General features: G+C 41.7%; 1 protein-coding gene across 3 annotated transcripts in view; it reads left to right on the top strand.

The window, feature by feature from the left end:
• Positions 1-18,082, top strand: part of cdk17 (cyclin dependent kinase 17) — a 57,014-nt gene extending 38,932 nt beyond the window's left edge. For all 3 annotated transcript variants that reach the window (XM_085387250.1, XM_085387251.1, XM_085387249.1), the window contains exons 4-17: positions 5,098-5,231; positions 8,369-8,494; positions 9,872-9,928; positions 10,020-10,134; positions 10,429-10,523; positions 10,642-10,704; positions 10,983-11,106; positions 11,197-11,317; positions 12,597-12,694; positions 12,804-12,909; positions 13,145-13,187; positions 14,069-14,159; positions 14,279-14,356; positions 15,078-18,082. In XM_085387250.1, the coding sequence (XP_085243376.1) occupies positions 5,098-5,231; positions 8,369-8,494; positions 9,872-9,928; positions 10,020-10,134; positions 10,429-10,523; positions 10,642-10,704; positions 10,983-11,106; positions 11,197-11,317; positions 12,597-12,694; positions 12,804-12,909; positions 13,145-13,187; positions 14,069-14,159; positions 14,279-14,356; positions 15,078-15,118 (1,292 nt within the window). In that variant the 3' untranslated portion in view covers positions 15,119-18,082. The remainder of the gene's footprint in view (positions 1-5,097; positions 5,232-8,368; positions 8,495-9,871; positions 9,929-10,019; positions 10,135-10,428; positions 10,524-10,641; positions 10,705-10,982; positions 11,107-11,196; positions 11,318-12,596; positions 12,695-12,803; positions 12,910-13,144; positions 13,188-14,068; positions 14,160-14,278; positions 14,357-15,077) is intronic.
• The last annotated feature ends 1,068 nt before the right edge of the window (positions 18,083-19,150 follow it).

The following is a 19,150-nucleotide window of genomic DNA, read 5'->3' as shown; positions in this document are numbered from 1 at the left end:
TTCAGACTGCTTCCATCAGGAAGGAGGTTCTGCAGCATCCGGTCCCCAACCAGCAGACTGAGAGACAGCTTTTTCCATCAGGCCATCAGACTGCTGAACACGTCATAGACACCTCAGCTTCACTACTGGAACTTCAACATTATGCACTCCACACTGTATATAAATGCCACTTGTTTTGCACATATTCAACTCTGTATATTTTATATATTTTATTATTATTATTATTATTATTATTATTATTATTTTATTTTTTTACTATTTAATTTGTAAAAATGTGTATACACACACACACACACACACACACACACACGTAGGAAAATATTTAGTATACACATCCAGAAATGCATACACTATTATATATTGTACATATATTTATTAGTTTCAGGTTGGCCATTCTTGTATTTTGCTCGTTTGTGTTGTTGTGTTTGCACATCTCTGTTGCTTGTGGGGCTCGCACACAAGAATTTCACTCGCATGTGCTGTGCCAGTGTGCCTGCACATGTGATGTGACAATAAAAGTGATTTGATTTGATTTGATTTGAAGGCACACGTACAGGCCAATCACAAGTTTGTCAGTGAACATCTAAGTCAGGGGTCCCCAATCCCAGTCCACGAGGGCCGGTGTCCCAGGTTTTAGATCTCACCCTGGGTCAGCACACCTGAATCAAATTCAAATTCAAAATCAAATTCAAATTTTATTTGTCACGTACACAGTCATACACAGTACGATATGTAGTGAAATGCTTGGACAACTGCTCGTGATCTAAAGAAAACAAAAAAGGAAAAGGCTATGAATAAGATAGGAAATAAATATGAAAAATTAAAAAGGGTAAATTTAACTAGGAAGGAATAAAATATAAATTAAGGTTAAAAATGAAATAACTGTACAACACAAATTAGAATGAAGGGTAAATTTAACTGGGAAGAATAAGATAAAGATAAATATATAAATTAAAGTTGAAAATAAAATAACTGTACAACAAAATACACAATACACAATATAGAACTATATAAGAATGTATGAAGAAATCTAAATATAAATAAATATATACACAATAACAGCAGCTGTACAAGTATTAACCGGAAATGAAGAATATAGTGACCAGTGTTGTGCAAAACCAAAGTCCAGAAAGTCCAGTGTGTGTGTAAGAACCATATGTGTGGGTCAGTACTGTGTGGTGGTGTGATTGAGAGACCGTATCGCCTGCGGGAAGAAGCTCCTCCTCAGTCTCTCTGTGTTGGTCTTCAGGGAGCGGAATCGCTTTCCTGACCTCAACAGAGAGAACAGTCTGTTGTTGGGATGGCTGAGGTCCTTCACGATCTTCCTGGCCTTGGTCCAGCACCGCCTGCTGTAGATTGAGCGCAGGTCAGGGAGCTCGGAGCGGATGGTGCGCTCAGCTGACCGCACAACCCTCTGTAGAGCTCGTCTGTCCTGCATGGTGCTGTTCCCGAACCAGGTTAAGATGTTTCCCGCCAGGATGCTCTCTATGGTGCACGAGTAAAAGTTCCTGAGCACCTTGGAGGGCAGTTGGAAGTCTCTCAAGCGTCTGAGGTGGTAGAGACGCTGTCGGGCCTTTTTCACCACGGTGTTGATGTGACAGGACCATGACAGGTCCTGCGTGATGTGAACTCCGAGGTATTTGAAGCTGTCCACTCTCTCCACTGGGCACTCGTTGATGACGGGGGTCTGGTAGTTCCTCTCCTGCTTAGTGCTGAAGTCCACTATCAGCTCCTTTGTCTTACTGACGTTTAGAAGGAGGTTGTTCCTCTGGCACCAGTTCTCCAGATTCCTAATCTCCTTCAGGTAGGCCGTCTCGTTGTTATCAGAGATCAGGCCCACCACGACGGTGTCGTCAGCAAACTTGATGATGGTGGTGGAGCTGGTAGTGGCCACATAGTCATATGTGTACAAAGAGTACAGCAGGGGGCTCAGAACACACCCCTGGGGGGCTCCAGTGCTGAGAGTGGTGGAGGCTGAGACATGTCCGCCCATCCTTACTGCCTGTGGTCTGCCAGTTAGGAAGTTGGAGATCCACTGACACATAGATGAGCTGAGTCCCAGATGCTCCAGCTTGGTGGTGAGTGTGGAGGGAATTATGGTGTTAAATGCAGAGCTGTAGTCTATGAAGAGCATTTTAACATAATTCCCCCTTCTAGTGTCCAAGTGAGTGAGTGATGTGTGGAGGAGATGAGAGATGGCATCGTCTGTGGAACGATTTGGACGGTAAGCGAACTGTAGTGGGTCCAGTGTGTCTGGTAGTGAAGAAATGATGAAGTCTCTGACCAGGCGTTCAAAGCACTTCATCACTACTGAGGTGAGGGCTACAGGGCGATAGTCATTGAGAGAAGCAGGGTGGGGTTTCTTCGGGACAGGAACAATGATGGACTCTTTGAAGCATGTGGGGATCACCGACTGAGATAAAGAGATGTTGAATATCTCAGTGAACACAGGAGCTAGCTGGTATGCGCAGTCTCTTAGGATACGACCTGGGATGCCGTCTGGTCCTGCTGCTTTCCTGGTGTTCACTCTCTTGAAGGCTCTCCTTACTTCATGCTCGGAGATGACGAGCACATTTCCTGTCTGCAGCCGTTAGCGCCGCTAACACTAGCATTGTTGGAGACCTTAGCTGCAGCCTCGAAGCGAGCATAGAAAGTGTTCAGCTCGTCTGCCAGAGTCACGGCCGCGTTCGTCATACCGGTTGTTGGTGCTTTATAGTCCGTTATTGTCCTTAGTCCCCGCCACAGGCTCCTAGAGTCACTCTGTTGGAGTTGTGACTCTAGTTTCCTCCCGTAGCGCTGCTTCGCCTCTTTCACCGCCCTCCGCACGTTATATGACGCGGCTTTGTACGGGTCCATGTCCCCCGTCATGAGTCCCGTGTTGTAGGCAGCGGTGCGGGATCTCAGAGCGTTGCGGATGGTTTTATCCACCCACGGCTTCTGGTTGGGAAACGTTGTGATAGTCTTTGTCTCCACGGTATCATCCGCTAGTTTCCCGATGAATCCCACAACTGCTTCCGTAAACACGTTGACGTCATCGTCGGAGCTGTTTCTGAACATGCCCCAGTCTGCGTCATCGAGTGCGTCCTGTAACGCGGCCACCGATTGATCCGTCCAGCGCGCGACCTTCCTCTGAACCGGAACTTCCTGTTTCAGCCTTTGTTTGTATTTTGGCATGAGGAAGATGGCGGCGTGATCAGATTTGCCAAACGGAGGGCGGGATTGTGCCTTGTAGCCGTCCTTGACCGTAGTGTAGCAGTGGTCCAGTGTCCTTTCACCCCTGGTGGGGCAGGTGATGTGTTGATAAAAGTTCGGCGCTGCGCGTTTGAGGTTGGCGCTATTAAAGTCCCCCGTCACAATAAGCGCAGCGTCCCGGTGTTGTGTCTGATGCTGTGTGAGTGCCTCATGCAGCTCGCATAAGGCGGTGACCGTGTCCACTTGTGGTGGAATATAAACGGCACTTACAATGACCGATGTAAATTCCCGAGGTAGATAAAAAGGACGACACATGATGGACAGTAGTTCCAGATTTGGTGTGCAGGAGCGTGTGAGAGGAACAACGTTCGCACTGTTGCACCAGTTGTTGTTCACCATTAAACACACGCCGCCTCCCCTTGACTTCCCCGAGTCCCGTGTCCTGTCCATGCGGTGAACCGAGAAGAACTCGGCCGGCTGGATGGCGTGGTCCGGCACCGCTGGGTTCAGCCATGTCTCGGTGAAGCAGAGGAGATTGCAGTCCCGAATGTCTCTCTGGAACTTTATCCTGGCCCTGAGGTCGTCAAGCTTGTTCTCCAGTGACTGGACGTTGGCGAGCAGGATGCTAGGCAGAGGTGTGCGGTGTGCACGAGCTCTCAGCCTGTTCCTGACGCCGACTCGCTTCCCTCTAGGCCGCCGCCGCTTCCCTTTGTTCTCCCTCGAGATCTCACTCGGCCAGCTCGGATCCGGAGTTAAAAACTTCGAATTGTGAGTACATTGTATACCAATAGAAACAAGAGTGTCACTGTCATACCTAATGTACCCAATGGTGATGATTTTGCTGATTTAGAAACGCTGAAAACTAACTTAAAAAACAAAGACAAAGAAAAAGTGGTCGGAGCAGTCGTGACGGCAGCCGACCTCACCGGCGCCATCTTATTTAGTGCATGATTAGTTCTTTACCAGGCCTCTGGAGAACTTCAAGACATGTTGAGAAGGTCATTTATCCATTTAAATCAGCTGTGATGGATCAAGGACACATCTAAAACCTGCAGGGACACCGGCACTCGTGGACCGGGATTGGGGACCCCTGATCTAAGTGTTTCAGAGAAGGCTTGGGAGAAAGTGCTGTGGTCAGATGAAACCTGTGTTGTGGATGAGCTTCACTTTTTCACCTGCCTGAACTAACTCTATTTTTGGGTAATAATGTGATAGCACTGCCAGCTGTTGCTGTTCTTCTTCTTTTCCTTCTTTTTCTTCTCCTGCTTCATTTTCTTGCTCACCCAACACAAGATCAGTTCACAAGTACATTTCTCACTGATTATTGTACTTGAGATGGCCAAAAATCTCATCAGCTGCATTATGTTTAGCAGATGTGTTTATGGTGACTTATCAAATGTCACGATTTAAAAGTCTGAACAAGATTATCCCATCGCCCACCAGGCAACGCTTTGAATATCTGCTGTTGGTTACTTCTGAATGAAGCTACAGAGCCATAAAAAATAAATGTCTAAAATATGGTAATATGTGCTTCTAAATGACATATCTTATGCATGAACACAAAGCAACTGGGACATACTACCTCAGGCTTTATAAGATAGATTTGCAACTCAACTTTTTATCCCTTCTTACTTATAGTAGAAACTGCGCTCTTTTTAGTTTATTGACTTATCCTTTAAGAAATTTAGCTTTGGGTGTTTTCTTCTTTGTTTTTCCCTTTTTTTTTTTTTTTAAGCAACAGATAAACAGATAATGAAAGTTATTGATTCTTGTAAGTTTAGGTCTGTTCTACAAACAGCATTAATCATTAGCCGGTCTGGATCACTCCTAAACCGTCTTAATCTGGCAGTTCCAGTGTGATTTTTATCCAAAGCCCTCTTGTGCCCTATCCTTGATTTTTTTCAGATATTGTCCACGAAAATCTGAAGATGGGATCTGACGGGGAGAGCGATCAGGCATCAGGAACGTCTTCAGACGAGGTCCAGTCTCCGACGGGCGTCTGTCTGAGGAACAGGGTCCACCGGCGAATCTCCATGGAGGTGAGACGTGCAGAATCCCGACACACATGCACACACTGTAAATCATGTAAAAACGGCTTACGCTGCAAGTCCACATACCACGCTTCACCTCCTCTCATCTCCTTCTGCTCGTCTTCTCCACTGCCTCAAGTGATTTGGGAGGGGGTTGGGACAGATTGTTTCTCGGCTAATGGGTTCTAAGAGTCGGGGCGTCATGATACTGATAGCAGCCCTGCTCCCTGAGGACAAAAGAAGAGGCTGGTAAAGAGACGAGATAATCTGTGCTGGTTACCACAGTGATTTTCTTCATGTCAGCTGTCTCCACTTGAGAGCATGCTCCCCTTTATTCTTCTTGTAAAGAAGAATACAATTATGTTGTGCTATTTTAAACAACTGTGTGACATGTATAAGTGAGTAGTACTTGTAGCATTTCAAATGCAGGGGTGAATTATAATACAATATAAAATGTATTAAAAACAAGCATTAGGCCAATTTTGTTGCATAATCATTTTAAATGACTCCTGTTAGTAATCTCCTTATTTTCTCATTCATATTTTCAGCTTTCGCCACTTTTTGTTTTTCTTAATACCCCAAAGAAAGTTATTTATACATGAAAAACTGGCATTGGTGTCACCCAGGATAGATTAGAATTAGTCCCTTACGCAAGCTCAGATAAGAAAAAAAACAGAAAAGAGGGAGAGAGCTGAATTGAAACAGATCTCATGATTATCAGGGGATTTTTTTGCCTTCTAGTTGTTTAATTTTTCAGTGGTTTTGTAATCATTGAACCCTTTTACTGCACCTGTTATGGTGTTACTCACTAGTAAGTTACAGAAAATCTCTTCTCTCCTAATAGAATTAAAGCAAATGCTGACTTTACCATAGATTATGTGCACTATAAAACCTATTTGATATGTTTACTTGTTTGGCTTTTTTTTAATCTGGGGGAATATTGATTTGGAAAGGAAGACTGAATTCACCTGGAGACCCCCTGCCCCCTGCTGGTCAATGGTAAAATATGCCAGAACCCGCCATATCACCTTCCCTGATGTATGCTACCTCTCACAGAGATACACATGCACACTGACCTGCTTTTCACCCCTTTTAAATGTTAGTTTCATTTGTGCATGAAATAAGTGGAAATCGAGGATGTGGTCAAAGACAGCAGATACGCGTTACATGAGGGTAAGCGCACTGCTCTTCTTGTGGTTCCTTGATGGCGGAGGTTTTCATAAAGTTGTCTCAGCAAAGAGGTTAAGAGCACAGCGAAAGCTCGGTCACCTGGTCTTAGTAAAAGATAAACAGGCTTTTGGTTTCTCACTTGTGAACCAGCTCTATGCCTGGGTAAAATCTGTTTCCTATATTATAAAAGCAGTATGGGTATTTTCTTAACCCATTAAACTGATGCTTCAGAAGTCTACAAAGTCTTTGTGTTGATTCATTCTTAAAGAAGATGCACAGCGTAGTTTAAATAGGAAGCTACCTAAAAATCGCACTAGCCAATGAGATATCTCGCAGTATGAAAATGAGTGTTGTAGATCTCAGAATGAATGAGTTGGTTCTGTCCCTTTGTCCACACTCCACCGCCTCTCCACCAAGTTTCATTAAGTTTGACCTGATCAATTTTGTATAACTCTGCTGACAAACAAATGGTTAGAATATTGGCTTTTGGAGAGTGCAGTCCTCCCCCAGGGTCAGTGCCCTATCTTACACTCATTAAGAAACCAATTCACATCTTCACCACAGTTTAATAGGGTCTTCCTTGGCTAGGCTGCCAAGCTTCAAGCAATTGGCTCACAGTGTTGCTGAGAAAGTTACATGTTTACCACTTCCATAAGAGTGTAGGTAGCAGGCAGGTGCTGCTAATTAGGTCAACTAAAAAAAAAGAAGATCATTTTCAATTGTGAGCACCTCTGGAGACATTTTGGTAGTTTGTCCCTTTGTGTTAATACTACCAGTCTTCCCATTGTAGTTGTGTGGTTAGACAGATCTTGTGAATCGAAATGTGAGGCCATCTTTCTGACAGCTAAACCTCGGCCCACGTGAAATCATGCAGCAGAACGATGATTCCGAGCATGACAGCAAATCTACAACAGACTGAAAAAGTAAAGAGTCGAGGCGCTGTGATGTATCACACCCAGACTTCAACCTGATTGAAATGTTGTGGTGGGATTTGTGTGAACAAATGCCCACATAACTCAGTTCACTGAAGCAGCGTTGTAAACGAGTGGACCGAAATTCCTCCACAGGGATGTGAGAGACTGATAAAGTCATACAGATAACCATTTGAGGGTCGGAGGGTAAGATGGCGCCGCCATTGCGTGCAATAGGTCGGCAGTATTATAGTGTGTACCTATTTTTTCACAGAACTGCAGTCCTGTGAAAAACTTTCTTTTTCATGACTCTATCATATATTGACACCATCTTGATGGAGGACAAATTTTCCTTTTACAAGATGTATATGTTGACTATGATCAGACTTTTGTGGGAACTCATAATACTAACTTATTCTCCGAGCAGTCTCAGAAAACAAAAAGCTGTTGTCATGAGAGGGAATAATTTATTTGCGGTGAGGCCAAACTTTAAAGGTAAGTACAGAGATGGGAGGTTTATGCACGCTGTATTTTTAATCCACTAAATGTTTTTTTCCCCCATTACATCCATCATCATTATGTAAGCTCGTCAGTGTCAGATGTGGTGTTCTTGACTTTGATCCTGGAATAGATATGATCTGACATCCAGAACACTTTAGATGTGAGTTGTGCAGTATGAGTGCAGATTGGCTGTACGAGCTTAACGCAGGTACAGTTTTATAATCATGTTGTAATCATGGTGTTGTTTTTTTACCAGCAGTCACACTTCAACAGGCCGCCTCTTATTTTCACCTTCCATAAGATGGTGATCGACCTGTTTTTTGTCGTCTCTGGGAGTAGGAGGAGAAGAGGACGAGTTATTTTAGAAGCAGCAGGGATGTGGGTGGATTCTGCAGGGCACATTGTCTTGTGCTGCTCACTGCTGAAACATGCCCTACACAACATACAGACGACACTTAACAAGTGTCAGCAGCACATGTGTGATCTTGTTACACAGGCTAACTTTACGGTTTCTTTAGGAACGTTAGATAAAGACTTCTTTATATATGTGTGTGTGTGTTTTAGGACCTCAACAAGCGCCTGTCTCTGCCTGCTGACATCCGAATCCCTGACGGCTACCTGGAGAAGTTGCAGCTTAGCAGCCCACCCTTCGACCAACCGCTCAGCCGACGTTCGCGCCGAGCCTCGCTGGTCAGTGTGTGTCTGTTTGTCTCTGTTCTTTTACTGCTTTGTGGCACAAGCAGTCCTGTTACCAGACACCCTCTGTGCCGGGTTTCCATGGTGATTTTCCTGGTACAAGCCCAAGATGGATTAATCTGTAGTCACATGCGCTCACCTCACACTTGTAGCCTATAAAATTAGATCGTAATGCTCTGCTGCGGTGTGGTTATCATCACTGACAGGGAGATTCGTGGTCATCGTGAGTTTGCCTTTGAACGTTTTTTGAAAGATTAAATGTAAATAAAAAGGTTTAAAGACGGTAAACACTCATAATTAATCGCCTTTCATTCTTCTTGATATCGATTCTTCTTGTTTTTTGGGGGGTTTTTTTGGTCAATCCCTGAAGACATGCTGTCAGAAACCAGATATGATAGAAAATGTTTGATTCATGCTGCTCTGTGGGCACACATACATGAAATATTCATATGTATCATTATTCATTCTTAGTTTCTTAGGGGATTATCTTGTTGTTGTGCTTTGGAACTACACTTGTTGGTGAGACTGGGTGCATGATTTTGCTACTGAGTTTGTGAGAGATCTGTGGGCTGCTTTGATTTATTTCTTCTGAAGGTCCTGTAATATTAAATATCAGTCCAATTTTTGAGAAAAAGATTTGACTCTATTTTTTTTCTGTTGCACCAGCCAAGTGTAAGGGTCTTTACTAAATATATAAATATTACTGAATATTTATATGTAATACGGACAGATTTCTTTTTTTAGCGAGTGATCAATGTGAGCTCTTTACTTCAGGCTTGAGGCTCCAGGTGTTTTTTTTCCTCTCTTCTGGGCTCTTTTGTTTAGAAGTTATATACCTAATATGGTCATGTTCAAACATGTTGTTGTCTTAAAGTGATAGGAGCTAAAACAGCCCATTTCAGACTGGATGAACTGCATCAGTATAAGATAAATACAGAGTATTTTTAACTGCGCTTCATGCACTGGTACTCTGTAAGGGTCTAGAATAAAACTGGAATAGGACGTGATCCTAATGGGCCCTTAATTGCTTGACAGTTTGAAAACCTTTGATCTAAATCATATCCTGCACACGTGAACTTTGGGTCTTTCCCTCTGAAAGAAAAAGTATGATGTGGGTTTTGTTGCAACATTATTAAAAAAAACCTGCTACAAATAACTAAAGTTTGAGTGTACATGATGGGTTATGTAAAGATTTGAGACGCCTTCGGTTTTCTGAAGGGTGCGGGGACACAGTAAGATGGTGCAGCAGGAAAACACCTGCAAAGCCTGCTCAAATGTGAATGGTCAACAGAACGCAGACTGCATTTGTTTGCAAGTGTCTGTTTGCAGAAATGAGTGCAATTAATATGCTTAAATTCTTCTCTTCCTTAGTCAGAGATTGGTTTTGGAAAGTTGGAGACGTACATTAAACTGGACAAGCTGGGAGAGGTGAGGAAGGCTCAAGTTTCCACATGCACTTCACAGTGTAACTTTGCTATACAGTTAAATTAATTAAATTAATGCTATGTGTTGCTTTCAGGGAACTTACGCCACAGTGTTTAAAGGACGCAGTAAACTGACTGACAACCTGGTGGCGCTGAAGGAGATCCGGCTGGAGCATGAGGAAGGAGCCCCGTGCACAGCCATCAGAGAAGGTTAGCAGGTTTTATGTCCTTTGATACAGCAAAGTTCTGGTGTTTCATCTGGAGTCTTGTGTAGCAGTTTAGCTCAGCCATAGTTGACTACAACAAGACGTGACACCCTGAGAGAGACAGCTCGAATGTGTCAATGTTACATTTTAAACCTTCTTATCTCTAAAATAAATTCTGATTTAAAATCCTTTGTTTTATGAACTGTCCTTTTAATTGGTGTTTCATTTTCCTGAGTCAGGTTTTGTTATATAAATGTTAAATGTTTCTGTCTTTGTAAACATCTTTGTGCATCTGTAGTGTCATTATTGAAGGACCTGAAACACGCCAACATTGTGACGCTACATGACATCGTTCACACTGACAAGAGCCTCACACTCGTCTTTGAGTACCTGGTAAGACTCAGAGTGGATTTGTTGAATGACAGAGAAACAGAAAAAGAAAAATGGTCTATCCGTTTATAGACTTTTTGTACATGTACGTCCTGTCTAATGGTGCCACCTCTTCTTGAAGGACAAAGACCTGAAGCAGTACATGGACGACTGTGGAAACATAATGAGTATGCATAATGTGAAGGTGAGGATGATGTTTTTTTTCCCCATGCTATGTAAAGTAAACTCTTTTTTTTCAACCCTTCCAGCTTTGTTATATTTTCTGTGTGTCTAACAGATTAAACTGTTTTGTCAATTTTTCTATATAAATTCTCCCAAGAGTCTAAAAGCATCTTTTGGTCTTTTCTTCTGTTTGTATTTCCATCACATCAGGCAAATTAGATCAGAAAAGCATAAACATAAGTAATGAAAACATGAGCTGACTTATTAATAACATCAAGCCATTTAAAAATACCTTTCCAGATCTTCCTGTTCCAGATATTGCGAGGGCTGTCATACTGTCACAAAAGGAAAGTTCTCCACAGGGACCTGAAGCCACAGAACCTCCTCATCAATGAGAGAGGAGAACTTAAACTGGCTGATTTTGGTAAGAGGAAGACCAGCAGGAGAGGATCTTCACAGACATAATGCTGATTTGTTGTGTAAAAACCCTTATGAGTCTGTGGTGGCTTTGCAGGTTTGGCCAGGGCCAAGTCTGTTCCAACTAAAACCTATTCCAACGAGGTGGTGACTCTTTGGTACCGACCTCCTGATGTTCTGCTGGGATCCTCTGAGTACTCAACCCAGATCGATATGTGGTATGTAGCTTATAATAACTACAAATAATCCTTTTTATGGTTTTAAACTGCTATCATCACTAATTAAATGCTGAATCAAATGGCTGCTGGTAATGCAACACGTGTCCCTTGTAGTTACAAACCCACAGGGAATTATGACCTAACTAAACAGCACTCTCTACTGTACTGCACTTCTTATTTCATTCTTTTTACTGCAGCTGCTAATGATAACAGCTTTTCATTTGCTTTGGCTTGTGTATGAATAAATAAATAATGTATGTCTGAAGCCAGAAATAAGTTTTTATCAACTTCTGATTTGAAAAACTAAATTTTAAAGGAGAAGCACGGTTATAAGTAGGAAGAAGGTGAATACTGTAGGCTCCGACGTTACAGTAACTGCTAGTTATTCTTTCAATTTCATGGTGCAAAAAAAAAACTTTAAGAAGGTAAATGACAGTCAACAAAACACCAGTCAGGTGTCAGGTATGAATTGAGGATGATAATGTGGTTCACAGTTGGTGCCTTAAACTAGTTATTTAGTTAGTTGTAGATCTCTTGTTGTTGTAGTTGTGTGGTTGTATTTTCAGTTAGCTGTGGACTTATAAAGTGAGGGAATGAAATGAAGCCAATGTCCCATTTACACAGGCCTAGACACCAGTTGGTCATGAATTACTCTGGTTGCTAGGGAAAAACGTGTATTCTGCAACTGGTTGGCTTGTAGTTGCTAGGTGAAATTGGTCCCAAAGAGGCATGTTACTGCAACACATACCTCCCTGCAAAGGCTTTGATCATTAGCAGATCGCAGTGGTCACCCATACTTTGTATGGGAAACGATGACTCGTCTGCAGACACTTGTCAACTACTTGCTAAGCAGCAGTAAATCTGTGAAAAGTGCGAGAGAAATCGGAAATGAACACCTGGGCATCTTTAGAATAAAAGATTTTAAAGGAAACGGTACAGGTTTTGCTTGCGGTTTTTGTTGCACTCTTACAGTTTCACTACTTCTTTGCAACCCTCAGATCTTGGCTAACAAACCAGTAGTATGCCTACAGTTAGCCAAAGTCATGAAGTGATCTCTGTTTTCCATGATCACCACATACTGCTCTTTGGTCTGTTTAAATGAATGCGTGAAGAGGTAATGCTTAACTTTAATAACATTTTTGTGTCATATAAAACTGTTCGCCTCATCATGAGACCTCTTCAGCATTTTTAATTCAAATTATTCTCAGCTTGAAAACTGTTAACCCCACCTCCCACTCACTCATTTATTGTGTGAAATTGCATGTTTGTGTGTCTCCAGGGGTGTTGGATGTATATTCTATGAGATGGCTGCAGGTCGGCCTCTGTTCCCCGGCTCCACCGTTGAAGACGAGCTCCACCTCATCTTCAGGCTACTGGGTGAGCATTTTCTGCAAGATCTGATCTCTTTAACAACTCAGACGTTTCACCACATGTTATTACCTGCTTAATTGAACATGGCAACCTATATGTGACTATGTGACTTCAGGAACACCTACAGAGGAGAACTGGCCAGGAATCTCTTCTATCGAAGAGTTTAAATCCTACAGCTTCCCCAAATACAAACCCCAGCCAATCATCAATCATGCCCCCAGGTACCGCTCGCACGTGGGATCTGTTTTTCCTTATCTGCCCCTTTGCATTTATATAATTGATATATATTCTTGAGCGTGTGTGTGTGTGTGTGTGCATGCTTGTGTCTGTGTGTGTATGCCTGCTGCAGGCAGGAAATCCTGTAAAACATTTACAGAGGTCTGTCCACTTCCTTCCTCCCATGAGCGCCTAGATTCCCATCAGCCCAAACTGTTCTCTTCTTTTTGTCTTCTTTAGGTTAGACAGTGAAGGCATCGAGCTGCTGCTGTCATTCCTCAGAGTGAGTCTTTACTGTCACAGTAATCACAATACTGTATAAGTAGTTGTATATATATTGCACTGATATTCCTAGTTTTCTTTGTCTTATGCAAGCCTTTGGTTAAATAGTAACAGCTGGTCAAAACTGAGTTCTGTTAAATGCTCCTATTAAACCATTTACACCCAGCTTTTTAAAAACTGATTTAGTTACTCAAAAAATAGTGAGATGTACATGAATATCATCAGTGGTTTGGTGTAACTTAAGCCCCAGTCACACAGAGCGACACCCCACCCCAACACCCGGCAACCACAAGTTGCCAGGTAAAAAAAAGAAAGAAAAGAAGTGTATTGCTCAATGGGTTAGTGAATGGTTACTAGTGGTTGCAGAGAGTCCCAGGGTATTGTTGCAAATAGGTGTACGGGGCTGCATTAAATGCCTCTTTATGTTTGCTATGGGTGCTGGCAGGTTTCCCATAGGTTGCATGGAAGAACCAGCTTGCCTGTATATGTTTGACTTTTAGTCTGGTAGTAGTTTTCAGAGTCTAAGTCTACTAGCAAACAAAGGACTTTAAACTAATGAAAAATAATCTAACTAGTTTAAGGCACCAACCGTGAACCACAGTATCACCAGTTCATATCTGACTTCCAGTTTGTTGCCTGTCATTTCTCTTCTCATCTGCTGGATATGAAAAAAGGCTGATATGTTTACGTTTGTGTGTTTCTGTAATGGCAAAGCTTCAGCTTTGCATCACTAGTCACTAGATTTATTTTAGTAATGAATTCCTTTATGATGACAGCAGGAGGCACAGTAACGAACTTCTTGTGAATTCCCTGATTGCTGCACTGATGCGTTTTTTGATAAAGTCACAGTATCCTTATCGTTTCCTGTTTCTGTCTCCGCAGTACGAATCCAAGAAGAGAATTTCAGCTGATGAGGCAATGAAGCATTCCTATTTCAGGCAGCTTGGGATGAGAGTCCACACACTGCCTGAGAGTGAGCACACACACCTTTGATAATAAAGCTGCTGTCTGTCTTTCAGAGGCTTTGGTTCTCGATTCTTTTATCTTTTCTGTTACTCGTTGGAGTAACTGAACCTCTCCCCTGTGTTTCAGGTGTATCGATATTCACATTGAAAGAAGTGCAGCTGCAGAGAGACCCAGGCTACAGGAACTCCTCGTATCCAGAGTCAGGTAGGTGGAGAATCCAAATGTTTAACCAACTCGGCTTTTTTAGATCATTTAACGAAGAAATGAAATCATGGTCTCAATTACATTTTCAAGTGCTTTTTAATTAACATGATGCTGATTTTATTTATTTATTTTAATTATGGTCCATGAATTCTAAAGAACCCACCCTCTGTTCAGCATGCAGTTGTACCAACCGCCACTCTAAAGAGTCAACCACCTTTGTCCTTACATTTTGTCCTGTCCAAAAATAGCTAAATAATATATCGAAGATCAAATGCACCAAGAGCTAAGCTGATCAGCTCCACTCTCTCTCAAACATGTTCGAATCTGGTTTCAAAAGACGAAGAAGGCATCAGCATTGATCTCAACCTCGAGACTTCAGAAAAGTAGTTCATAAACTGTTCGGTGACCTCACTGTGGAGTCAACCATCCTTAAAATTTAAATGTGAACTTTAAAATGCTTTATTGCTATCATTTATTTATGATGAAAATGCATCTGTTAACTAAGACGGTTCTAGCATCCTAGAATTGCCTAAATGCATGCGTGCGCGCGCACACACACACACACACACACACACACACACACACACACACACACACACACACACACACACACACACACACACAGAAAGTGCAGTTCTGAATGAGGAACACCTGCGGTCTATGGCTTAAACCAAAGGCATTATGGGTGATGTATTTTACATGTTGTTTTTTTCTCTTTTAGGTAACAGCAAGATCAACAGGAGGCAAAGCATGCTGTTCTAGTGTTTCATGAAGAAGACGCCCCACTTCATCTACACCTCCCAGCAGCCTCTTGCATGAGCCCACCGCCCCTCGGAGTGACACCCACACCACCCATTTAACTACACACACGCGCACGCAAACACTCAATCTGAGCGAGTGACTCTGAGTTGAATCTATTTGGTGACTGTTTATTTATTGGGGGCGGGGGGGATGGGTGAGGTTGAACTTTTTTTTGCTGCTAAACTACTACTGTCTGTATTTAACACAGTGTGTGTCTGCGCGAAGGCGCGTGTGTGTGTGTGTGTTTGCACAATGTGAACTCGGGATGCCATGCACAGTTGAGCAGTCAGTAAGGTTACTATTGTTCTCCTGACAACGATCCTCCGGCTTCTCATGAGTCAACTGATGTTGATGTCGATGCTGTGGCCCAAGTTGTTGTTCTTGTTGTCGTCGTCCTTGGAGATCGAAAGCTTCTTTTGTAAAATATGTATATCTCTATATACATATATATTTGGAGATTATGTTTTGTTTTTCTTCGAGCTTCCGTGACTGAACTCTACAACATTTCCAGAAACACTAGATGGTGTTGGTTGTCATTTCTCCAAAAACATTTAGGATGGACTTGCAGAAGACCCGCTGCCCTCTGGGGTTAAACTGAAAATCAGAGAGTGTGACTATGACTGACAGCTGGGCGGTGAAAGAAGCACACGCAGAGCTACATGGTCTACATGAGAACATCCACCCCTTGCTTCTTTTTGACCACTGTTGCTCACCAACGGGACCAAAACTGAGGTGTGACGGGAGGCAAGCAGATGAAAGAAGAGGAATACTGGAGCTGAAAAGGAAGTCATGTGACTCCCACAGGAAGCCAGCAAGCCTTCCTTAAAACCTCTCACAGAGCTGCCAGGATTTCAATGCTTTGTTTCCTTTGTTTTCTTTTGTGTGTGTTTTTTTTTGTTTTTTTAAGATAAATGCAAACTACACTTTCTTGCTTTGTGTACATTCGGAGATGTCACTGCAGTAATTCTTTGTGTTTAACTTGCACTTCATGTGTGTGCGTGTATTTTGTTTTTGGTCTGTTTCAGTTTGTTATTTTGTTTTATTTTTTTCTTTTGGAATCAGGGACAGGAGCCTCGCTTGGCCAAGTTTACCCAACAGTATTAGGATGTGTTCTCTGTGTCTGTGACCTCTCCTTGTGAAACAGCAGTGTCAGTGTGGCATGTTCTCAGAGCTGGGGGGTGGGATAGTGGGGGTGGGGAGGGCTGTTCAAAGGCAATGAGGGTTGCCTTTGAACAACCACTGCTCTTTCAGTATTTGTACAAAAAAAAAAGACATTTCAAATTGAAATTTTTACATTTGCCCGCTATGTTGTTTGCAACCAACAGTGATGCTACAGATGATAAAGCCTGTTGAGAAGTCTTGCTTTTGATTATATGTTTACTGAAACAAAGGGAAGACCTCCTCAAATCACCCTCTTATAAATGTTCACTGGTGTGCTTTGCATCCCTGGCTTATTTTAGTTGTATATGCACTTTTCTTTTTGCCATGGACCAGTGTAGGTGTAATCACTCGTGGTCCAGACTTTGGCTGATCTTCATTGGAAATGGTTACATGAGAAGATTGATGTCACGCTAAATGTGAAGCTTTAGCTTTGGTTGGGTTAGCAAAAAGACTGAAAAGAGTTTGAAATGACGAGCTTAACTCTGTAACGTTTGTCCACACCTACAAAGCTGACAAATCAACGCATTCTGCTTTATTTCACCGTTTAAGTGAAAAACATGATCACCTGTAAAAACCAAAATGGTTTTTTTTACAGGTGCTGGGAATTTTAGCTCAGTGTGCAAGCCCAAGAGTTGTGTCAGCCTTGTCATCTTACTTGGGGCACATAAGCATGTTTCTCGAAATGTCAAACCATTTCCTTAAAGGATTAATAGAAAACATTACATTTTTGTGGCAGCAAAAAAGTCACACGCGGAAGAATTACGTAAAATGTCAGCGAACACCTGCACTCACAGTAGCAAAACAGACCTGACTGCAGTGGTTAATCTTGTGCAGCTAAATACCAGGGTGCTTTGAACATCACATGTAAGATGATCTGATGGAGGTTTTCCTGTTACTGCAGTTCTTTTGGTCGACATCTTAATGAAAGTTTTGTATTTACACTCTTTTTTTTTTTCTTTTTTAAATGTCTACAGTAGAGATTTCTCTTTCAGATACTGATTGGGTAGAAAAATGCTATAGAAGTGCTCGAGGCACAACTAATTCTTGATAAATTAATATATGAAAGCATTAATGGAGTAAACTAAACTAACACAGTTTGCAGCTAACAGTTTAATAATCCTGTAGATAACTCTTAGGAGGCTTTCCTTATAAGGCGGACATTATCGTGTTCAAGAGCTCAACACAAACTGTGACAACACAAATACTGTAAAGAAAATATACTGTAACCAGTTTATATTTAGAATAATGTATAAATTATTGTGTTCCCAGGAAAATGTCATTATATTAATGGTAGATTTCCTGTATTACATCGACCCAAAACATGTCTCTTTAAAATAAAGTAGCTTTCTTATACTGCATGCTTGGATGCTTCACTAGAATAGTTTTTGTTTTTCAGAAGTTATTGATTTCCATTTTACTTCGATCAGACCAAAAGATGCAGGATTATTTCTCCGTGAACTGCAAACTGTTCCTGTTAATAGGACATTTGTGTGCACGAACAGCAGTAACATGCACAAAAGGAGATTTCGATAACAGCTAAAATATTTATCATTGTAAAACTGTACTTTTTCAAAATGTGTGACTGATGTATTTTTCCGTGAACACGTCTGAACGTGTGTGTGTATGTGAGCCTGATGCATGGAAGGCCTGCTGTGTTGTGAACTCGACCTCTCTGAAACACTGAGCTGCCGGTGAACAGTTGGTGTGTGACTCTTTTTACTGGAACTATTTATTTCTCATAACCATGGAAAGTAAATTTAAACAGTTTCCTAAAAGCTCTGCGTAGCAGTCATTCTTTGTTTTTCATCCATCCCAGGACCACCTTGTTGCTACAGCGCTAATCACCGCACCACCACGCTACCCGATAGTTAATTTTGACTTTTAAAAAAAGTACTATAATAATTCTATTTCAAAAAAATGTAACATTTATTTAAAGAATGCAGAAAACAAGCAAATCACTGAGAATACACTTCTATTCATTTCTCTAAAACAAAAAACAAACCATTAAAACAAAAAACAAATTCTTTGTGCAATTTTGACTTTGAATGTCAAACTTAAGCTAAACACATTTACATAAATCTTACATATTGAGAAAGGCACAGCTGGTAGAAGGTTAAAAAATTACAGTGCATTTGAGAAAATACAAGATATTATACAGGAAATAATGACTTCCACAGCGTTGTAGCACTCTGGCTAGCAGGAGTTCTGCTAGGAGTCAGTGAAGGTCCCTTGTCATGTGGTCACATGTCCGGCTCAAAGACTTTTTTATTGTGTTTAATAAAAAAAAAAATCCTGAGACCTGCAACATCCAAAAAATGTGAACATTTGGTATATTAAAAGGAAGGTTTAGCAGGAAAGGAAAGGGGGGGGAAAAGCTGTATCATCCTCATTCATGACTTGCTCGCTGTTGTAGCAAGTTTTCTTTACTGGCCTATGTAGCCTGTAGTGTCAAATTCTTGAGTTATGGTCCCCTTTTGATCAAATTTTGATGAATTCAAAGACTGATCCTTTCATATATGTGCAGTAAACATTAAGCTAGAACAGTTCATTGACTGTTTCAAAGGTTACAAAATCCATTACTAAAGCTTACTAGTGATTAAATCACTAAGTTTTTAATCCACACACACAAAAAGTGTTTTGAAGCTTTAAGTTGTGATTTTAGGGTTTAGGCTGTGACTCTTCTCTTGGTATTAATGAGATTTTGCCTGAAGGTGCTTTATGTTGTAAGGTAGAGACCCTACAAGAATACAAATCTGTCCACAATTCACAAGGATCGCTACTCCTCCTGGAGTATTGGTCAGAGCTGACTCGAACCTGCACACAATATTCACC

The sequence above is a fragment of the Rhamphochromis longiceps genome, linkage group LG17, assembly GCF_057381845.1.
Source record: "Rhamphochromis longiceps isolate RC_006_pf linkage group LG17, R_longiceps_female_GT1.1, whole genome shotgun sequence".
NCBI classification, from domain to species: Eukaryota; Metazoa; Chordata; class Actinopteri; order Cichliformes; family Cichlidae; genus Rhamphochromis; species Rhamphochromis longiceps.
Note: the sequence above shows the minus strand (reverse complement) of the source record. Positions and strands in the feature narration are given on the sequence as shown.